Raw genomic sequence first — 19,089 nt, 5'->3', positions numbered from 1 at the left:
GGAACTTGAAATATGGGTACCCCCAACAAAAATTTAAAATTCGGCTGTGTAATTTGGAATTTATGTAATTTGGTTTGATTTGATGTGATTGGTCAGTTAATAAAAATTATTCTTAAAAAAAAGAAAAAAGAGAAGGCATGAGAAGAGAAGGGATTGTGGGAATGAACAGTATATTCCAACAACTCATTCCTTAACTATGGTTAAAGAATCATTATTTCTGCATAGGACCACCATAGATCACTGGATGTGCAAGAACTATGATCATCATAATTATTTATTAAATTTGTACACCGCCCATCATCTGTACATCTCAGGGCGGTTCACACAATAAAATTACAATATAAAAAACCACAACATGCATAATAAAAATAGGAACAAAAACAACTTTCTGATAAGAGTGAAACTTGGAGATATGATGAAACACCAGTCTTGCTTAAGTTGACATATGTGTTTGTAAAATAACTCTTTGTATTCTGATACATTTATAACACTCTCTTTTTCTTCCCCTAAAAAGGGAGGCCTGAAAAATAGTAAACACGAATGCACTCTGTCATCTCAAGAATATGTCCATGAACTACGATCGGGTATCTCAGAGGAAAAACTTCTGAACTGCTTAGAGTCCCTGAGAGTCTCTCTAACGAGTAATCCAGTCAGGTAGGTAATGAAAATTGTTATCCAAGGAAATTGCATTTGTAAAGTGATGTATGTTAAAAAAGTACAGAATTAGCCAGTTCCAAATAAAAATGTCTCCTGCTGCAGGGATTATGATTTGTTTTTCACTATGAGCATTATTTACTTAGGCCTTAAAACATAATTGGGACTTCATGTAGAAGAAACCCTAATTTAGATTTTTGTGTCAAAAGGATGAAGTCCCTATTTGTGTGTGTGTGTGTGTGTGTGTGTGTGTATGTGTGTGTTTGTATGCAGCTTCTATTTTGATCCCCCAAACTTTAAAAAAACCCATACTGTGTAGGAGATACTGTTGTGACTACAGCATTTATTTAAAGACCTACTTTCATTGAAAAATCTATTTGAAGGATTGAACACTTTGATGGCTGATAATTAATTAGGTTATTTATCCTTGGTAAATGAAACAAAAGACTGAAAAATGATACCTGTTGCTGGGTAAGCTGTGAAAAGCTCTGTGTATGGTATTTTTGTTAATATGCCTTCTTGAATTCAAAATGTTTCCACATCTTGTTTAATACATCATAGTGGGCTGATATGCAAGGAATTTTGACAGATGCTTCATTTAATTATGTTTTGTCTTAATAGAGGTTTTAATGGAGGTAGGAGAGTGGTAGATAAGGAAAGGGCATAGAGTATGAACCTGCAAGGCCATTTCCCCCAAACCATGCCCACCTGTCGTTTCTGCTGCTGCCTTCCACGAGGTGATATCAGCTGTTGAATGGAGTTCAATCCTGCTTGGGGCTGCTTTGCCAGTGTGTTCCCCATAGGGAATATGGTGGTGGATCAGACCACTCCCCCTTCACTGGGGGTAAACTTCAACAGGCGGCTGGGAACAATTACACTTCACGTGGCATCATCATGACAGTGGTTGGATAATAGCTGAGTTACCCCACCAATCTGTCAAAGTTGGTCCATGGAGCAGAGTGCAATAAATATGGAGCCTGGTTCACTTGATCTTGAAAGTTTTATATAACACATTCTTGTTGAAGAGTTGCTTGCCCTTCCTAGTTCCTCAATATCTGTCTTCTTAAATGTGTTCAATAACAGCATTAGAACCTTTTGTTTGCAGGCTACCAGAACCAGCACAAACTATCACCTTTGATAGATCCGATGACAGCAGTCACCTCTTAAATTTAATGGGATGGTAGAAACAGCATTAAGCATGAAACACTTCGTTATATAGCTGATTGGTGTGGATTGCTGTGTCTGAGTGTTAGCATTTACTATTCATGCAGAAAAAATGATTTGGAAACAACATATTTAAGCACAAAGATGTAAATAATGTGTTCAGAAATCACATATAATTGGCTTCATAATTGACTGTGGGATTCTTACACTCTGTTATATTTATTATTATAGTCGTTCACCACTATAGTAATAAATATTACATTTGTTTTCACATGACTTATTAGTAATAATCAGTTATCCTTTGCTACTAGGTTGCACAGGAACAACTCTGTCAAAGTAACAAAGTAAAAATATGAATGTAGATAGGATTGATGTGAAAATGCAGGTATGCATTTTCATTCCGAAAACTATTCCTGTTTCTTAGAACAGAAAATGTCTTTTAATACTTTTAGCAATGCATGTGAGCTTCAAATATGTGGGAAGTAGCTTGTGAGGTGTATGGCATAGCATAGCAAACAAGGACTTGTATCTAAATGACATTCACTGGAGTTTTCCTGTCTAATTCCTTCTGCAGTCCCTTGCACCCCCCTAAGAAAAGGTGATGGGTGGGAAGGTATGGGTAATGGAAAAGGGTGATCATGTGAACCTGTGAATGAAAGTGCCTCTGTTTTGTGTCTGGGGCATTATGGGATCAAAGTCATTTATATTTGTGCCCATTAGTTGCATAGTTCTTCTAGATCCATTTACTCTTGGATATATACTCTGGCTTATTTCTTCCAAAACGCAAAGATTTTGTGAAAACAGTATATTGGTTTCTGTGAGACTGAGATTAGTGGACGAGGTGGTGAACAAGTAGTCTTTTAAAAGAGCAGAACTCTTTAATATTGGGAACAGCAAGGAAGCCTTTGTATGAGTTGGGAGTATTATCTGACCTTGTCTGTCTTATGAGGAATGAGAATTCCTTTGCAGATGTCGTTAATTTTCCCCAGCTCTCCTGCAAGCAAATTTTGGCCAGATCTGGACAGTGGCACACAGTGAATCCTGCTTTCCCAGCTGTCCTGTTTGAGAACCATTGTGAGGGATTCCTGACACCTGAATCATATCCACACCATAAATTTGAAACATTCTTATACTATTTTAGCAGTCATGGTTTTCCCCAAAGAGTCCTGGGGACTGTAGTTTGTTAAGTGTGCTGAGAGCTGTTAGGAGGCCTTTGTAGAGCTACAGTTCCTAGGATTCTTTAGGGGAAGCTGTAACTGTTAACATGACATAAGAGTGCTTTAAAAGTGGTTGTTGGCATCTGTCTGTCTCAAGAGACAATGGAGTGTACCTCCAGGAGTGAAGCCAAACTGCTGGAGAATCAGAGCACCTGCTGTGGCTATCAGAATATCTCTATCAGGACAGGTGACATTGACCTCAGCTTTTTACCTTTCTTGACAGCATTGTTCAACTTCTGTGGACAACAACCAGCAGTTTGTTTTTCGCGTTTTACACCACTGCATTTTCATCTAATTAAGGCATTCTGGGTCTGGCTCTTTATTCCTGGATCATACTTGTATGAAAATGTACTTCTTGTTTATACTGGTCCTAACACTGCAAAACACATAGCATACTTAGACAAAGTGTTTCAAACCCAGCACATTTCTGAGGACCCTTCCCTTTGGCTGCTGAAGGCAAAGTGAGAAAGGAAACTTAACATGTAAACATGACCTTGATGTGTCTGTCCCAGTGTAAAGACAAGAAAGCAAATTCAGTCCTTTGAGACCTGCTTTGAAAGATCCAGGCTGTCTGAGTCCTTGAGACTAAGACTGCAACCCCATCACTGTTTTATTGTTACCTCTGCCTTCTCTGTTAATTGTGCTTGCATTCATCTCACGAATTAGTGTTATCTATTCTTTCGCCACATTTCCCCCTTTTATTGTCACCTTTTGAATCTTGTCTAAATTGTGATTCTTGGGCTTATCTATTTCTTGGTGCTCTCAGTTGCTACTATAGTTTCTACTGCTGTCTTTATTCAGATGACTTTCAAGCCTCCTTTTAACATCCAGTTGAATTTTGTATTGTTGGGTTCTATCAGAGAAGTATCACTGCTAATACATTCATATTCTTAATAACTTTGTGTCTAAGCCTGAAACTAGATTGTGCTGTGGTTGAGGCTAGAGTTCTCTCTTTGAATACATCTGAAGGTAGAGTCCTAGGAGGAAGGTGGTAGTTCCTTATCCTTTTTTTAATGCTCACAGTCTCTGGTTTTTTGTTTTTTTTATGATATATGAGCAGAACAGTGGTACAAATATTAAAATATAACTATTTGCTTGATCAGCTTTACTTCTTGTTTCCTTTGAGCCTTATATATAAAACTTGCTTTAACCTTTCAACAAGACTTTTTAAATATAAACATGCACAGTAAAATCTTAAGTATGCCTTCCCTCGTCTCTTATTCCACCCATTCATTCAACCCTAAAAACAAATTATCAATCATGTCACATAATGGGGAAAATAAAGAAAATGGAAGGAGAGGCTAGGCAGTTAATAGGTATGAATTTTGTTAAATCTACAACTAGCGTGCTGTCAGTTAAGTGCTACAGCCTCCTTGACTACTATGTTTCAGTGTGTGTAACAGGCTCATTCTTTTCAAGTACTGCAAGTTAAGTAATTTGGCTATTGCAATGCAAAAATTAAAATGTGATTCAGTTTAACCTTCCTCCAAAATGGAATAGTAATAGAACCAGAAGTGAAATGAAGTTCCACTTTGTTCTGTGTACTTCTGGTAGTAATTGTGGTTAGTAACCCAAGGTAACGAAATATGTCCAAAATTCGGTGAATTCATATCTCAATGATCTGCTGAATTAATTGTAATCTTAAATAAGACATGTTAATACTTTACTATTTCATGTAGGCATGGGAGAATGAGATGGGGTATGTATGACCTACCCTTCCTTAGAATAGGTTCTCAGAAGTCTGTGGTTTTGAACTATGGAATTGGGTTTAGTACTTTAAAAGTTATGCCTATTTGTTTAATTTTTCTACCCTGCTTTTTGAAGCTAAAAGTCACCCAGCGCAGGATACAGAATAATAAAAGTAGCATACAAACAACACCATTGTGTGAGTTCCCAAGATGTATACATACATAGATGCAAAAAGAATCTAAAGTGGGGTGACCCAACTTTTCATACCAGGTAGGCTTTAAGAGTACTTTGACATGGAACGCGCAGACAGCATGCTGCCTTGTCGCGTGGCAGGGGGGAAGCAAAACCAAAGTTTGATTCCCCCCAGCTTTTGCATTGCCTTCCCAGAGCTGGCTAAGCAAGGCACTGGGATTTGGGAAGGAGGCACAAAGCTTTCCTCGCAAAGCCTAGAGAAAGCACTAACTAGGCTTTGTGAAGGAGATGGGAGGACTCTAGGACACTGTCAGAGCCCTCATGCCTCCTTCTCAGAGCCCAGCGCATTGCTTACCTGGCTTTAGGAAGGCAGCATGAGGGTTGGGGGAGGCATCAAATGTTAAAGGCTTTCTAAAGAGAAAATGTCACCACTACCAGCACCACCCAAAGATAGCCAACAGCTTTAATATTTAATGCTGGTGAGACACCAATGATTCCACTTGGTGATAACCTTCTTGAGGAAGTGATGCACACTTTTAGCACCACTACAAAGAAGGCCATGCCCTTTGCATAGTTGCATGATTGATTTCTCCACAAACATAAGTCAATGCTCTTTAGAAGATATTAAAACAAAGGGAGGTTTGTAAAAGTTTTATAGCCAGTACTTTTAATTTCCTCTAGGTTCCCTCACAGACACATTGTCATTTATTAGTCCATAGTCTTTTTCACTCTGATGAGTTATTGTGTCTGTTCATGATCTTTATTATGCATTTCTTCAAGTAGCAATCTTGAACCTAGATGGCTCTGGTGAGCCATCTAGTGACTGAGGGTTGTATAAACACCACCAAAAATAAAATACAGAACAAAAAATATGAATAGTTAGCACACACTCTTGACAGATTGCTGAAATATGTTGGTAATTGTGAATATGATAGTAGCTGTTCCTTTATGCTTTCCATGTGACTATTCAAAGTATTTCGCTTTTTATCAACAAAGGATGGGAATTGCTGCAATAAAAATATAAGCTTGCTATAGGTTTTGTTTTATAAATGGGATTGTTGCATGTTCAAAGCATTAATGGAATATTATTGAATGCTTGGTGTGCTGAATACTCTGCTCATTTATTTGAGTTCAGAAACTCAATCTTTTAGATATATGAAGTCAACAGTTCCAAAAATGTCAACAGTAGCTCTTGAGTTGCATTGTTCTGAAGGTATCCTCTTGGTTTTCCTTTGGCCACTTAAATTTGTGCGTCAGCTCTCCTGCTTGTACAGCTGAAGGAACTTGGGCAGGAAGTTTGCAGACATAAAGGTAATGCTTAAGGGAGAGAGATAGAGAAAAGCAAATTAGCAAAGGCTTTACCATTAATTATTGGGAGCTCTACTGCTAATTTAAATAAATTCAAAAGACTAGATCTACCTCAGCAACTATATTGTAAAAATAAGAAAATGTGGAACCCAAGGCAAATTATAAGGTTATTATATTATTGTTTATATAGTGCCACCTGTGTACTTGCTCCTTCACAGGTCCTTGCTGCAATGAGTTTATAGTTTACATTGTGACAGTGCTGAAGCTCAGATAAATGAATCTGTATAAATCTGTAAGGATTAAACTGTAAACTCATTGTGGAAAACATTTGTCTCTCTCCCCCCATTAGGCAGTGATGGGTACCATGGGTTGGCATGACCATAAGTAACATTTTCAAGATAGCTAATAAAAAAAAGAAGAGCAAAAGGAAAGACACTTTTATTAGTTTCTTGAATATTACACATACTTAGTACTAAATAACTTGTAACTTGTAACATGTAACAGTTGACCATATGATTCTTGGAGCAAGGAGGACTACACCTTTCTATTTTCCTACCATTCTCTATTTCTCCATGCAGCTTTGAAATATCACTCTTTTATTTGATGTTCAGTGATGTGACTTACGCTTTGAGATTACTGCTGGGAATGGAACACCATTAGAGGTGCATTCTGTTGCATACCATACATACCACTGAACTCTACCCTCTGGTGTTGCACTAACATTGAAAGTGACAACATATTAACACTGAATTTCTTCACACGAGGTCTGTTGCTTCAGGCATGCTTTGCCTCCTGCACAAGAATTTGCTCATTTTATAAAAGCCACAGTTTATAAAGGAAGTGCAAACTTGAATTAATGGACCTCTGTGTTGATGGAATTGCCATTTTCACATATCCATAGTCTTTCTTGCATATATTGTGTTTTACCTTTACCTTTACTAGCATTGCTTTACTAGCAGTGGCTAAAAACACTTTGAAAGCTGCATCAGAAATGTCATAGTTTCTTAGGTACCACTTATGCAACAGTATGTACACAAGTAGAAGAATAGTTTGAATGTCAGTGAAGAATCTGGAAGATGCAAACATTTAAAAAAGTGCTCCCAGAGATTATCAGAAATGAAAGGATATGATTTGTTGATTATCTGTCTAGTTCAGTAGAGCTCAGAGATCATAGAGGAAGAAGAAAAACTTACCTGTATATTCACTGGCAAACCACTCCATTGGGGAATGGGGTTAGAAAAATAATACCAGAAAGTAAAGAAATGCTGCCTTTGGACAGTGGACATTCTGTGTATCAGTAACTAGATACCTAGGGGATCTGCATTTTGCTCTCTGAGAGGAGTATCAACTGCCCACAGGCTTCCAATCTAGAGATGTCTGAGTGATGTGGAGGGTTGGTATTCGTGCCAGTGAGATTTGCTGACATTTTATTTTGGGAAATAGGAGGGGAATCTTGACTTGCTGCCTTGCAACTTGCCTTCAGAGTGGCTCACCAATAAGTCTTTTGTTGACCAAAGCCTAGAATTTTTCTTTAGCTCTCCAGCCACCAAACACAACTCTTTCCCTAAGTCCTGGGCTATTTTTCCTGCAGCCAAATTCTTTCACTTCCCTCGCTGCACTTATACTGTTTACCAGAACTCTATTGTTCATTCTTCTCCTTCAGCATTAATATTTCAGCTTCCTGGTCAGTGGTGATTATGTGTGGTATGTGTGTTTGTAGGACGTTGCTAGATTGCAGACTACCGCTGGCCATTATTTAGCCTTTATATCTCCAACACATTTCAGTTTCAGCTGAATTACAATACTTAGTTTAGTAAAAGTGACATACAGTGGTACCTCGGGTTACAAACACTTTGGGTTACAGACTCCACTAACCCAGAAGTAGCACCTCGGGTTAAGAACTTTACCTCAGGATGAGAACAGAAATCGCGTGCCAGCAGTACAGAGGCCCCATTAGCTTAAGAAAGCATGTTAACTAATCCATGGGAAGAAGTAAGAAAATATGCAAATAAGGGCTTCAGTGGGGTTGGTGTCTCAATCCTGCTTTCTATTGTTCAGGGCAGTGTTAAATTCAAAGGAGTTAAAGGGAACACAAAATCCCTAGTAGAGCCATAGGTTCATTCATCTTTCTCTGGCCTTGAGCTACATATCCTCTAGATCATAATCATGAAATCCTTAAGATTGAGAAAAACAGGAAGCAAATGAACTTTGCAAGTACAGTGGTACCTCTGGTTACAAACTTAATTCGGTCTGGAGGTCTGCTCTTAACCTGAAACCGTTCTTAACTTGTTAACATGCTTTCTTAAGCTTAATTGATGATTATGAACATGACTGCCTTTCGTGTGTGCGTGTGTGCTCGTGTGCATTTCTGTTGTGTGAATGTGTATGACCCATTGGGAGGGGAAAATGTTTAGAAGATTAAAGATTCCAGATAAACAAACTGTTAATCCATGTGGTGCATGTGTTGCTGCTGCTGCTGTTGAGGCAGTTAAATAGTTTTATTACCTAATAATATTATGTCACATAATACTGTAATACTTATAACACAGGGATTTTCTGTTCCATAAGATGCTAGTAGTTTTGGATTCCTTAATATCACAAACTAGGCTGGTGAGACAGATGTTGGAGGTTAATCTCTGTGTTTATATACACATTCAACATTATCATCAACCTCTTGTATGTGTATTGGAGCCCCTTTGTCTGTAACAGGCACTTGGTTCGTATGACTAACTTTTGCCTATTGTGATTCTGTAAAAAAGGAAATGTAAACTATTTTGCATTTTATTTTTATACAGTTGGGTTAACAATTTTGGACATGAAGGGCTTGGGCTTCTGTTGGATGTTCTTGAGAAACTTCTGGACAAGAGACAGTAAGTACAGACATGATCAGTGAAAGGGATAGTTAAAAAGGGGGAGCAGTTAATACAGTGTCTTACTGTTGGTATTCCCCCCCCCCTTTAAAGGCAAGAAAGTATTGACAAGAAGAATCAGCATAAGCTTATACAGTGCCTCAAAGCATTTATGAATAATAAGGTAAGAATTTCAGTTTCTTCTGGTTTTTCCTTCAAGTGATGTGGTCATGAGTGACTCTCTCTCTCTGTGTGTATTTATAAACAGCTGAAATTAGGAAAGGGAAATTTGGCCCATGGGTGACAATGCTTTACCTGTATTTCTGTAATTACTTCTGTCAGAAGAGAAAAATGGGCAGCTAATTTATCATTTACTTCATTGGTTAACAAGTATATAAAGTGTTGTGAAAACTTACATTCAAGATTTTGGAAGATACACACAACTACATTTCTGAGAGTAGGAACACAGTCACAATTTTTTCCATGCTCCATCCTGCAGTCCACTAAGTTATGATGTCCATTTAACAGAATAAAGTATTGTGTGGTTGAGTTGGGATTGGGGGCTATGCACCACATGGATGGGCATCATTAAAGGCCCTCCTTCTCTTCAGCCTCTCAGATCAAGCTGAGTGTGAACATGCATCTGCATGCTGTTCATCATTGCTAGTCTTAATTGGTAGCACCTGGAATAACTTAAACTCAGAACCCACGGATACTGCAGAGTTATGTGGAATGAGAGGGAGCAGTGGCAAGAAAAAAGTGCCCCCCGCATAGGTTTTTATTATTATTAAGGAAACACTGAAACACACACAAACACATGAGGTGTGCATCTTGGTATGTCCACATGGTGGACTCAAGCTGGAAAAATACTTAGCGATCTTATAAAGATGTTATACTAACAGCACGATCCTAACCATGTGCACACAAATGTAAGTCCTTTTGAATGCAGTGGAGTTTACTGACTGGGTAGCTTAAGAAAGGATAGAGAACCAAAAACTTTGACTTGCTATTACATTATAGACTACTTTTCTGGAATATTCTTACATATTTTTTTTGGAATTTCATGATAATAAAATAAGACAATGCAAGGTATATAACACTCGTTTCTAAAATAGGCCCACTGCATCACCCGCATCCCATTCTACTAAATTGAAGGTGGAATTACCAGTTTTTCTCCAGAAGGAGTCCTGTGGCCTTAAAGCAGGGGGCGGCAACCTAAGGCCCATGGGCCACAAGCGGCCCATGGGGGTCGTTTAACCAGCCCCCGAGCCGCCCACTTGGCGAGTCCCCACGCACTGTGCTAATCCGGCGCACTACTGTGCGGGGACTCGCTTCTGCGGCGCCAGAAATTGTGTCTGCGCAGATGCAGATGCCAGAAATCACAGGTGCGCGTGCTCACACATGCGTGCGATCCAGCCCACGGAGGGATCTCCGCTGGAGTGAACCGGCCCAGGCAAGGTAAACCTTGCTGACCCCTGCCTTAAAGACTAAACATTTTTGTAGCATGATTGCAAACCTATGCATACATATCTGGGAATAAGCTCCATTGAACTAAGTATAGCTTGCATTCTGATGCACCAGCTCAACCAGTCAAACACATTGAGCTTTAACAAAGGATATTCAGTCAGCTGAGATTCAACCTTTACCTTTTTAATTAGAAATGCAAGCAATTTAGCAAGGAAGTTTTAACATTTAAACTGGTAGCCTCAAGTAGCAATCCCATCAGGTAGCGTTGTTTTTTAAACTGGATTCTCTCATTGCTTCCACTGATTAGCATAGATAAAGTAAGACCCAGCAGAGATCAGATAGGATTCTTCCAAATCATCACCTCTGGAATTGGAGCTAATCTGTCACAAACAGTAGTAAAGCTTGAAAACCTCATTGACACATCATTTACTGGACAGAGGGGAGAGGGTTTGCCCCCAAAGTGGGTTTAGAAGGCTATCATTCACAGACGTTTTGATATTATAATAATTTATTTCAAGTTGTGGAAACTGTAATTTGATCAGCATGTGTGTATAGAGGGAAATTATTTTGGATATAACTATTCCAATTTTTATTTTTTATAGTATGGATTGCAAAGAATCCTAGGAGATGAAAGAAGCCTTCTTTTACTTGCCAGAGCAATTGATCCAAAGCAACCAAATATGATGACTGAAACAGTAAAAATACTTTCTGCCATTTGTATTGTTGGAGAAGAAAATGTGTAAGTAACATCATAACACTTAGATATTGGTCAATTTAATTTCAGTGTTTTATATCCAAGATCTTCTGTATGTCCACCCAACCTATTTTGCCTTTCTATTTTATGGCCCAAGAGATTTCATGATCCCTACTCTTGACAGCAGCAGCACCCCGCTTTGAATAGAGAATAAGGTTATTAATGTCCAGTAGTATTGATGGGGACGCAGGTGGCGCTGTGGGTTAAAGCCTCAGCGCCTAGGGCTTGCCGATCGAAAGGTCGGCGGTTCGAATCCCTGCGGCGGGGTGCGCTCCCGCTGCTCGGTCCCAGCGCCTGCCAACCTAGCAGTCCGAAAGCACCTCCGGGTGCAAGTAGATAAATAGGGACCGCTTACCAGCGGGAAGGTAAACGGCGTTTCCGTGTGCGGCTCTGGCTCGCCAGAGCAGCGATGTCACGCTGGCCACGTGACCCGGAAGTGTCTCCGGACAGTGCTGGCCCTTGGCCTCTTAAGTGAGATGGGCGCACAACCCCAGAGTCTGGCAAGACTGGCCCGTACGGGCAGGGGTACCTTTACCTTTACCTTTAGTATTGATGGCTATATGCTGCCTTCATGATCAGAAGCAGCATGCTGGGGAATAATTGCTGGAGAGGACTGTTACTCTCATGACTTGCTTCTGGGCTTCCTTTAGGCATCTGGTTGGCACTGTGGGAAACAGGATGCTTCATTTGATAAGCCTTTGGTTTGATCTAGCAGGGCTCTTCTCATGTTTTCTTTTCACACTTTCCTGTGAATTTTGGCTTGAGGCGCTACCTGCATTGCTGAGAGTGTCATAATGCATGCTTTTTTTAGTGCAAAGAAAGACTGGGTGGAACTAAGTAGAATTGTTACAGGAGAAGTAGAGGGGTGGTGACTTTCTTGCACCATGGGCCAGTGGGGTGTAGTGTTTAGTGTGTTGGACGTGGATCTTGGAAACCAGGGTTCAAATCCCCACTTAGTCAAGAAGCTCACTGCGTGAACTTGGGACGATCAATGCCTCTCAGTCTAAACTACCACACTGCGTAATTGTTGGATTAAATGATAAAGAGAAGAATCATGGATGCCACCTTGAGCTCATTGCAGAGGAAAGGTTGGATAGGAATACAATGAATAAAAATAAAGAATTAAGAATTAACATCAGCATTCCATAATAGAAGTATGTTGCAAGAAGTGTGTGTGTGTATGCGTGTTTTCAGACATAAAAAACAAACCATGAATCCTTATGTTGGATAAATTTTTAAAACTGACCTGCCTGCCTCTAAACAAATAATACTGCATATCGTAATATGGAGAAGGGTAATATTATAGCCTTCAATCCTAAGATAGTTTCCTTCTGTGAACTTCCTTAACTTATCTACCCTTTCTTCCACCTGAATCCCATGAGAAGCCTTTTTGGAGAACCTCCACCTAAGTTTAAGCAACTGTCCCTTTCCCCAGCACCCACCCTGCACATTGTTCAGCAAGGCACTGCAGCCTTCCAGAGAGACTTTTAGTGGGATGCATTTGACTGCTGTGGGAGGAAAGAATGTGAAACTTTTCTATCTGTGATCTTCCTTCACTTACCTCCAGATTCAAACCATAATGTCTTGGTTTAAGTTTTGTGTTTGTATACACATACTTTGAAAAAAATACAAAATCCTATTAAGAAAAAGAAATATGTTTATGAGTAGCCTATTAGATTATAAGAGATAAAGTACATGAATGCCTTATAATGCTTATTCTTAAAATAACAAATTTCTGTTTCAGTCTGGACAAAATTTTGGGAGCCATAACAATTGCTGCTGAGAGAAATAATGGAGAGCGGTTCTCAAACATTGTGGAGGGGCTTGAGAATCATGAAGCTTTGCAGTTACAGGTGGGATTCCTTGGTTTACAACCATAACTATTATCTTAGTTTAGACTATTTAAATGATGTGTTAAAAAAAATTGTGTAACAAGTGGCTGCTGAAGAATATAGTTATGACATAGCTTTTTTTGGAGGGCCAAAGGTTTGGCGCCCAAATAAATATTTGCTTCAAGATTCTTTAATTCACAGTTTCATGTATATTTTAGACATTTGAAATTAGACAACTTCTTTCCTTTAATGCAGTGTTAATAAATTTTTTTGAGAAAGTGTTTGAAATTACCGTATTTTTCGTCCCATAGGACTCTCCGTCCCATAGGACGCACCTAGTTTTTTGGGGGGGAAATAAAGGAAAAAATTTTCCCTTTATTTCCCCCCCCAAAACCAGGCCGGGGAAACCGAACCAGGTCGAGGAACAGCGGGATGGCGGCACTGCGCCTCCCTGCTGTCCCCTGAGCTTGTGGGGCTGGCCAATGCTTGCCCGGCGCGCGGGGCGCTCTGCTTCAGTGCGCCCTGACCTCCGGGCGGCAGGTTGCTATCCGCAGTGTGGGGAGCCCTGCGGGGAACTCCTGCAGGGCTCCCCACGCTGCGGATGTCTGCCCGGCTCGAGGGGCGCTCTGCTTCAGGGTCCTCTTTGCGCCGGGCGGCAGGCTGCTATCCGCAGCATGGGGAACCCTGCAGGGAACTCCTGCAGGGCTCCCCACGCTGCGGATGTCTGCCCGGCGCGAGGGCGGTCTGCTTCAGGGTGCCCTTTGCGCCGGGTGGCAGGCTGCTATCCGCAGTGTGGGGAGCCCTGCAGGGAACTCCTGCAGGGCTCCCCACGCTGCGGATGTCTGCCCGGTGCGAGGGGCGCTCTGCTTCAGGGCGCCGCTCGTGCTGGGAGGCAGACTGCTATCCACAGCGTGGGGAGCCCTGCGGGGAACTCCGGCAGGGCTCCCCACGCTGCGGATGTCTGCCCGGCGCAAGGAGCGCTCTTCTTTAGGGCGCTTCTCGCGCCTGGCGGCAGGCTGCTATCCGCAGCGTGGGGAGCCCTGTGGGGAACTCCCGCAGGGCTGCCTAGGCTGCGGATGTGTTCCCGAAGTGCCGGGCGCTCTGCTTTCAGCGCGCCCAGCACTCCGGGAAGCAGGCTGCTATCCGCAGCCTAGACAGCCCTACGGGAACTCCCGCAGGGCTGCCTAGGCTGCGGATGTCTTCCTGAAGCCTGGAGAGTGAGAGGGGTCAGTGTGCACCGACCCCTCTCGCTCTCCAAGTTTCAGCGAAAGCCTGCATTCGCCCCATAGGACGCACCCAGATTTCCCCTTCATTTTTGGAGGGGAAAAAGTGCGTCCTATAGGGCGAAAAATAAGGTAAGTGCCCAATAGTTTTAACGTCTCTGTTTATGAAAAACATGGCCCTTTATTCTACATGAAAATAGTTTCATTGGCTGTAGCATGGGAAAATAAATACTTGCATGGTCTCCACACACAACGATATGCCTTCCTTCTCCCTGACTCTTGTTTAGTTCTGCCCTAGTTCAAGTGTCTTCTGCTTCTGGGCAGAATCTGTCGGAGCCGAATCCAACCAGTCAGCAGGTTATCTCCCAGTCACAAAAGTTTTCAATTGTTGCTTGTGGAAAGGGCTGTAGCTAAGCAGTAAATCATCTGTTCTGCATGCAGAAAGTCCCTAGTTCAGTCCTTGGCTTTTCTGGGTAGGACTGAGCACGTTCCCTTTCTGAAACTCTGGAGAGCTGCTGCCAGTCAGTGTAGACAGTATTGAGCTAGATGGTCTGACTCAGGGTAAGGCGGCTTCCTATGTATTTGCTGCATGTGAGCCATACACATGGGGCTACATGTTTCTGTTACATGCACAGTGTTTCCATGTTGTGAATTGTGAGTGAATCCTTCTCCATTCAAGAGATTAATTGTGTGCACAAATGTGTGTGTGGAGGCCATGCACTCACAAAGTCCCTTAAGTTGTGGTCTACATAACTGATCTACATAATAGAAAGGTTTTTCCATTTGTATGTCAGTGGTGTAGGTTATTGTATTTTTAGGTATGAATATACAGTACTCAGATGGCTGGTTACCGGTACTCAGTTTACTGTGAGGGTTTTTCCTCACATATTGTATATTAGCTCTGCATCACAAGAAAGGTAAAATCAAGTCCTGGAATACCAACTTGTGAATGAGATAACGATTGAGTTCATGACTTCTGCCCTGTAAGGTTAAGGCCATAAGACAAAAATTATTTTTGTGATCTTGACATGACAATATGAAAACTTTGAGTGCTAGAAAGAACCAAAAGGAAAGATTATGTTCCATAAAAGGTCAAGGTTATGCTGCAATAGCATCCCCTTTTCTTTGATGAATGCAAGCTATGTTATGAAGAGTGTAATTGCCAAGTTTCTTTTCTGTAACACTGAGCAATATAAAGCAAAATTCTTTTTATTACTTGGTCCTAGGTGATATAAAATGTCCAGACATATAAAAGTGATGTATAAAAATGTCATGGAGATGTGTATGATTCCAGTGCCAGCCTAGATGTCTGCTTAGTCTGATGTTTGTTGAAAAGGACTAAAATAAGCATGTCCTTATCTGTATTCCCCCTCTCTGAAAAATCTTTAATTTAGTATTTTTGGACATGTCTAGATTTGCATTACATCAATTTTTACTCCTACCAAAGTGTAGTTGAGAATGCTTCCCGCACTTTTATTTAAAACTTTAGGCTGCTTGCAGACAAGAGTATCACAATTAATCGCTGTAACTCCTTGCAAGGGCAGAATGCTTATACAAACTGCTGCTAACTATCCTTATTGGTGGAACAGCAAAATTTCCTTGAAAAGTTTCTGTACCTTATAGTCTAACAACAACAACAACAACAACAACTTTACTATTTATATCCTGCCCATCTGGCTGGGTTTCCCCAGCCACTCTGGGTGGCTTACAGCATATATAAAACATAGTAAAACATCAAACATTAAAAACTTACCAATACAGGGCTGCCTTCAGATGTCTTCTAAAAGTTATGTAGTTTTTTATTTCCTTGACATCTGAAGGGCAGGCGCCACTGCCAAGAAGGCCCTCTGCCTGGTTCCTTGTAACTTTGCTTCTCTCAGTGAGGGAACCACCAGAAGACCCTTGAAGGAAGATCTCAGTGTCTGGACTGAACTATGGAGGTATAGATGCTCCTTCAGGTATACTGAGCTGAGGTTGTGTAGGGCTTTTGTAAAGGTCAGCACCAGCACTTTGAATTGTGCTTGGAGCCAGTGAAGATCCTTTAGGACCAGTGTTACATGGTCCTGGTGGCTACTCCCAGTCACCAGCCTTGCTGCCACATTCTGGATTAGTTGTAGTTTCCAAGTCACTTTCAAAGGTAGCCCCATGTAGAATGCATTGCGGTAGTCTAAGTAATCTAGGTTCTCTTTACCTTTTTTAAGGGGAACACGTAAAAGTTATTGTCATTTTGCCCTTTAGACCTTCTGTTATGGTGCCCAGTGCCCTGCTTCTAAGGCAAGGGGTAAGAGCTAGATAAAAGAAAAGGGGAAACTCCCTGTGATCAAGAATATATAACTTTACATCACATATTAAGATCAACACATATATTTATAGCATTACATGTACTGCCATTCTGATGCATTTGGTTATACTGGTGTCACAGTGAATCCACTTTAAAGGCTTTTGCAAGTTTTATGACCTCTCTCATCCAAACTCCTTGACTGAAGGTACAACTGCAAGACTCATTAACTCGTTTCTGACTGAAATGTTCACTTTACCAGTATTAATACAAGCAATTAAGCCAGAATTTCTTCTGGCAAAAACAATCACAGCAGATGGCACCTTTTCTCTCTATTAATTTTGGATTGGACATGTACTTTGGCTTGTTCAGTCATGTCACAGTCATAACATAACAAGGATCATTCAGGCAAGTACAATAACAGCATTGTATGCATGTATGGTACTGGAAGATTTCACCAGCTTGCAGCAGTCTGTATAGAAAAGTTACACTTTTCTGGTGTCTCTGGGCACAGATTTCATGTATAACTTGTAGTGCTGCTAAAAACTAAGTGGTGAAAAATGAGGCTCAGTCTTTGCTCCCTCTTAGAAAATACTGGCCAGTAGCTTTTTCCAAATAATACTTGCTTTTACTCTTTTAGCTAAACTTGGTACTCTCTAATACATGGTGGTCCAAAATGTGGCCTGAGGTCTGCCTGTGGTCCTTGAGACCTTCTTGGGCAGCCCTTGGCAACATTTGACAACCATCTGCCCTGCAGCCCTCACACTGCCATCCTGAAGTGCTGAGTTTTGGGAAAGAAGTGTGAGGCTCTGACAGGGTTCTCGAGTCCTCCTGCCACCTTCTCAAAGTCTCGTTTGCACTTTCCCAGCTTTGTAAATAAGCTGGGAGGACTCTATTACCTTTCCAGAGCCTCACACTCCTTCCCAAAGCCTAGCACCTCATTTAGTTGCCTTTAGGAAGGCAGTGTGAGGGCTGCAAGGATGTGTGTATATGCACGTGCGCCAAATTTTGGCCTTGCTCTGCCTTCCCATGTGCATGACAAGGCATTGTTCTGTGTCGAAGTACTCTTGTGGCCCACTTGTTATGAAAAGGGCCGCACTGCCCTAATAATATCTCTTAATAATAAGTTCCACCATCTACAGTGTTATATCTAGCTCAAACACCAGCATTTAATTATAATGCACAGCTTTTGACACATACTTCATGGAGGTCAGTCTAAGTGGGATGCATTATTGGCAATATAGTTTTATTGTAAAGTATATTACTGTGTTGCTCCATAAAATAAGTTTTTAGTTAGAATGTACATTTCCTTATTTAAGAACGTTTTTCCCCCTACTATGTTTATTGCTTGTGTGCATTGAGAAGGCTGAATCTAATAAGCTGCTTTTACCATAATTTTTAATTACAGGCAGCCTGCATGCAGTTCATAAATGCCCTTGTCACTTCCCCTGAAGATCTTGATTTTAGGATACACTTGAGAAATGAATTCCTGCGCTGTGGACTAAAGAAAATATTGCCAGTAAGTTATTTGCAGAGGTACTACTAATGCACTGAATACCATGACTGCTTGCCTTATGATGATAAATCATACACAAGTTTTTCATGCTGCAACCAAGTATGACTTTAATGGTTATTTATAATTTGTAATCATAGTGAAATGGGAGCAAAATGTGACCGCATGGTTAGTTATCCTGTTCATCTAGGAATTTATCTGTTTTTAGTATATACTGTATATTGGATAAGTAAAACAGACATGGGATTAGGTTTTAAATCCACCTTTGCATGATAGACTTTGCTATCTGGAATTGCAGTATTTAAGGATCAACTCCCCATCTTCAAATGACTTACAAGAAGAGCAGGATAATGATAACAAAGCATTTTGCAATTATTAACTTATTATTTATCATAATTTTGCAATTATGACAGATAACAATAAACTTCCATCTTGTGTTTGCTGTTAATTGCAAGAAAAAGGTGCCGTCTGTAACTAAACAATACAAGTATATTGAGCATATCATTAGAATAATAGAACAATAGAATTGAAGAGTTGGATGGGACCCAAGGGCATCTAGTCCAACCCCCTGCAACCCCCGACAATGTTGGAATTTCAGTTAAAGCATACATGACAGATAGTCATCCAACCTCTGCTAAAAATCTCCAAGGAAGGAGAGTCCTCCCCCTCCCAAGGAATACTGTTCCTCTCTCAAACAGCACTGTCAGAAAGTTTTTCTGTTTAGTTGGAATCTCCTTCCTTCTGAAGCCATTTGTTCAGGTCCTGGCCTCCAGAGCAGGAGAAGACTAACATGGTCAATCTTCCATGTGACAACCCTTGAGATATTTTAAGATGGCTGTCATATCTCCTCTCAGTTTCTTCTTTTCCAGGCTAAACATACCACTCAACCACTCCTAATAAGGCTTGGTTTCCAGGCCCTTTATCATCTTGGTCACCCTCCTCTGTACAC

At 40.8% G+C, this 19,089-nt stretch overlaps 1 protein-coding gene across 1 annotated transcript in view; it reads left to right on the top strand.

Moving 5' to 3' along the window:
* The window catches only part of DIAPH2 (diaphanous related formin 2), a 358,680-nt gene that overhangs the window by 50,276 nt on the left and 289,315 nt on the right, over window positions 1-19,089 (top strand). Inside the window, exons 6-11 of the mRNA XM_079962400.1 lie at window positions 515-654; window positions 9,020-9,094; window positions 9,188-9,257; window positions 11,143-11,279; window positions 13,039-13,147; window positions 18,036-18,146. Of these exons, the coding sequence (XP_079818526.1) occupies window positions 515-654; window positions 9,020-9,094; window positions 9,188-9,257; window positions 11,143-11,279; window positions 13,039-13,147; window positions 18,036-18,146 (642 nt within the window). The remainder of the gene's footprint in view (window positions 1-514; window positions 655-9,019; window positions 9,095-9,187; window positions 9,258-11,142; window positions 11,280-13,038; window positions 13,148-18,035; window positions 18,147-19,089) is intronic.

This window comes from Podarcis cretensis (assembly GCF_951804945.1).
Source record: "Podarcis cretensis genome assembly, chromosome: Z".
NCBI classification, from domain to species: domain Eukaryota; kingdom Metazoa; phylum Chordata; class Lepidosauria; order Squamata; family Lacertidae; genus Podarcis; species Podarcis cretensis.
Note: the sequence above shows the minus strand (reverse complement) of the source record. Positions and strands in the feature narration are given on the sequence as shown.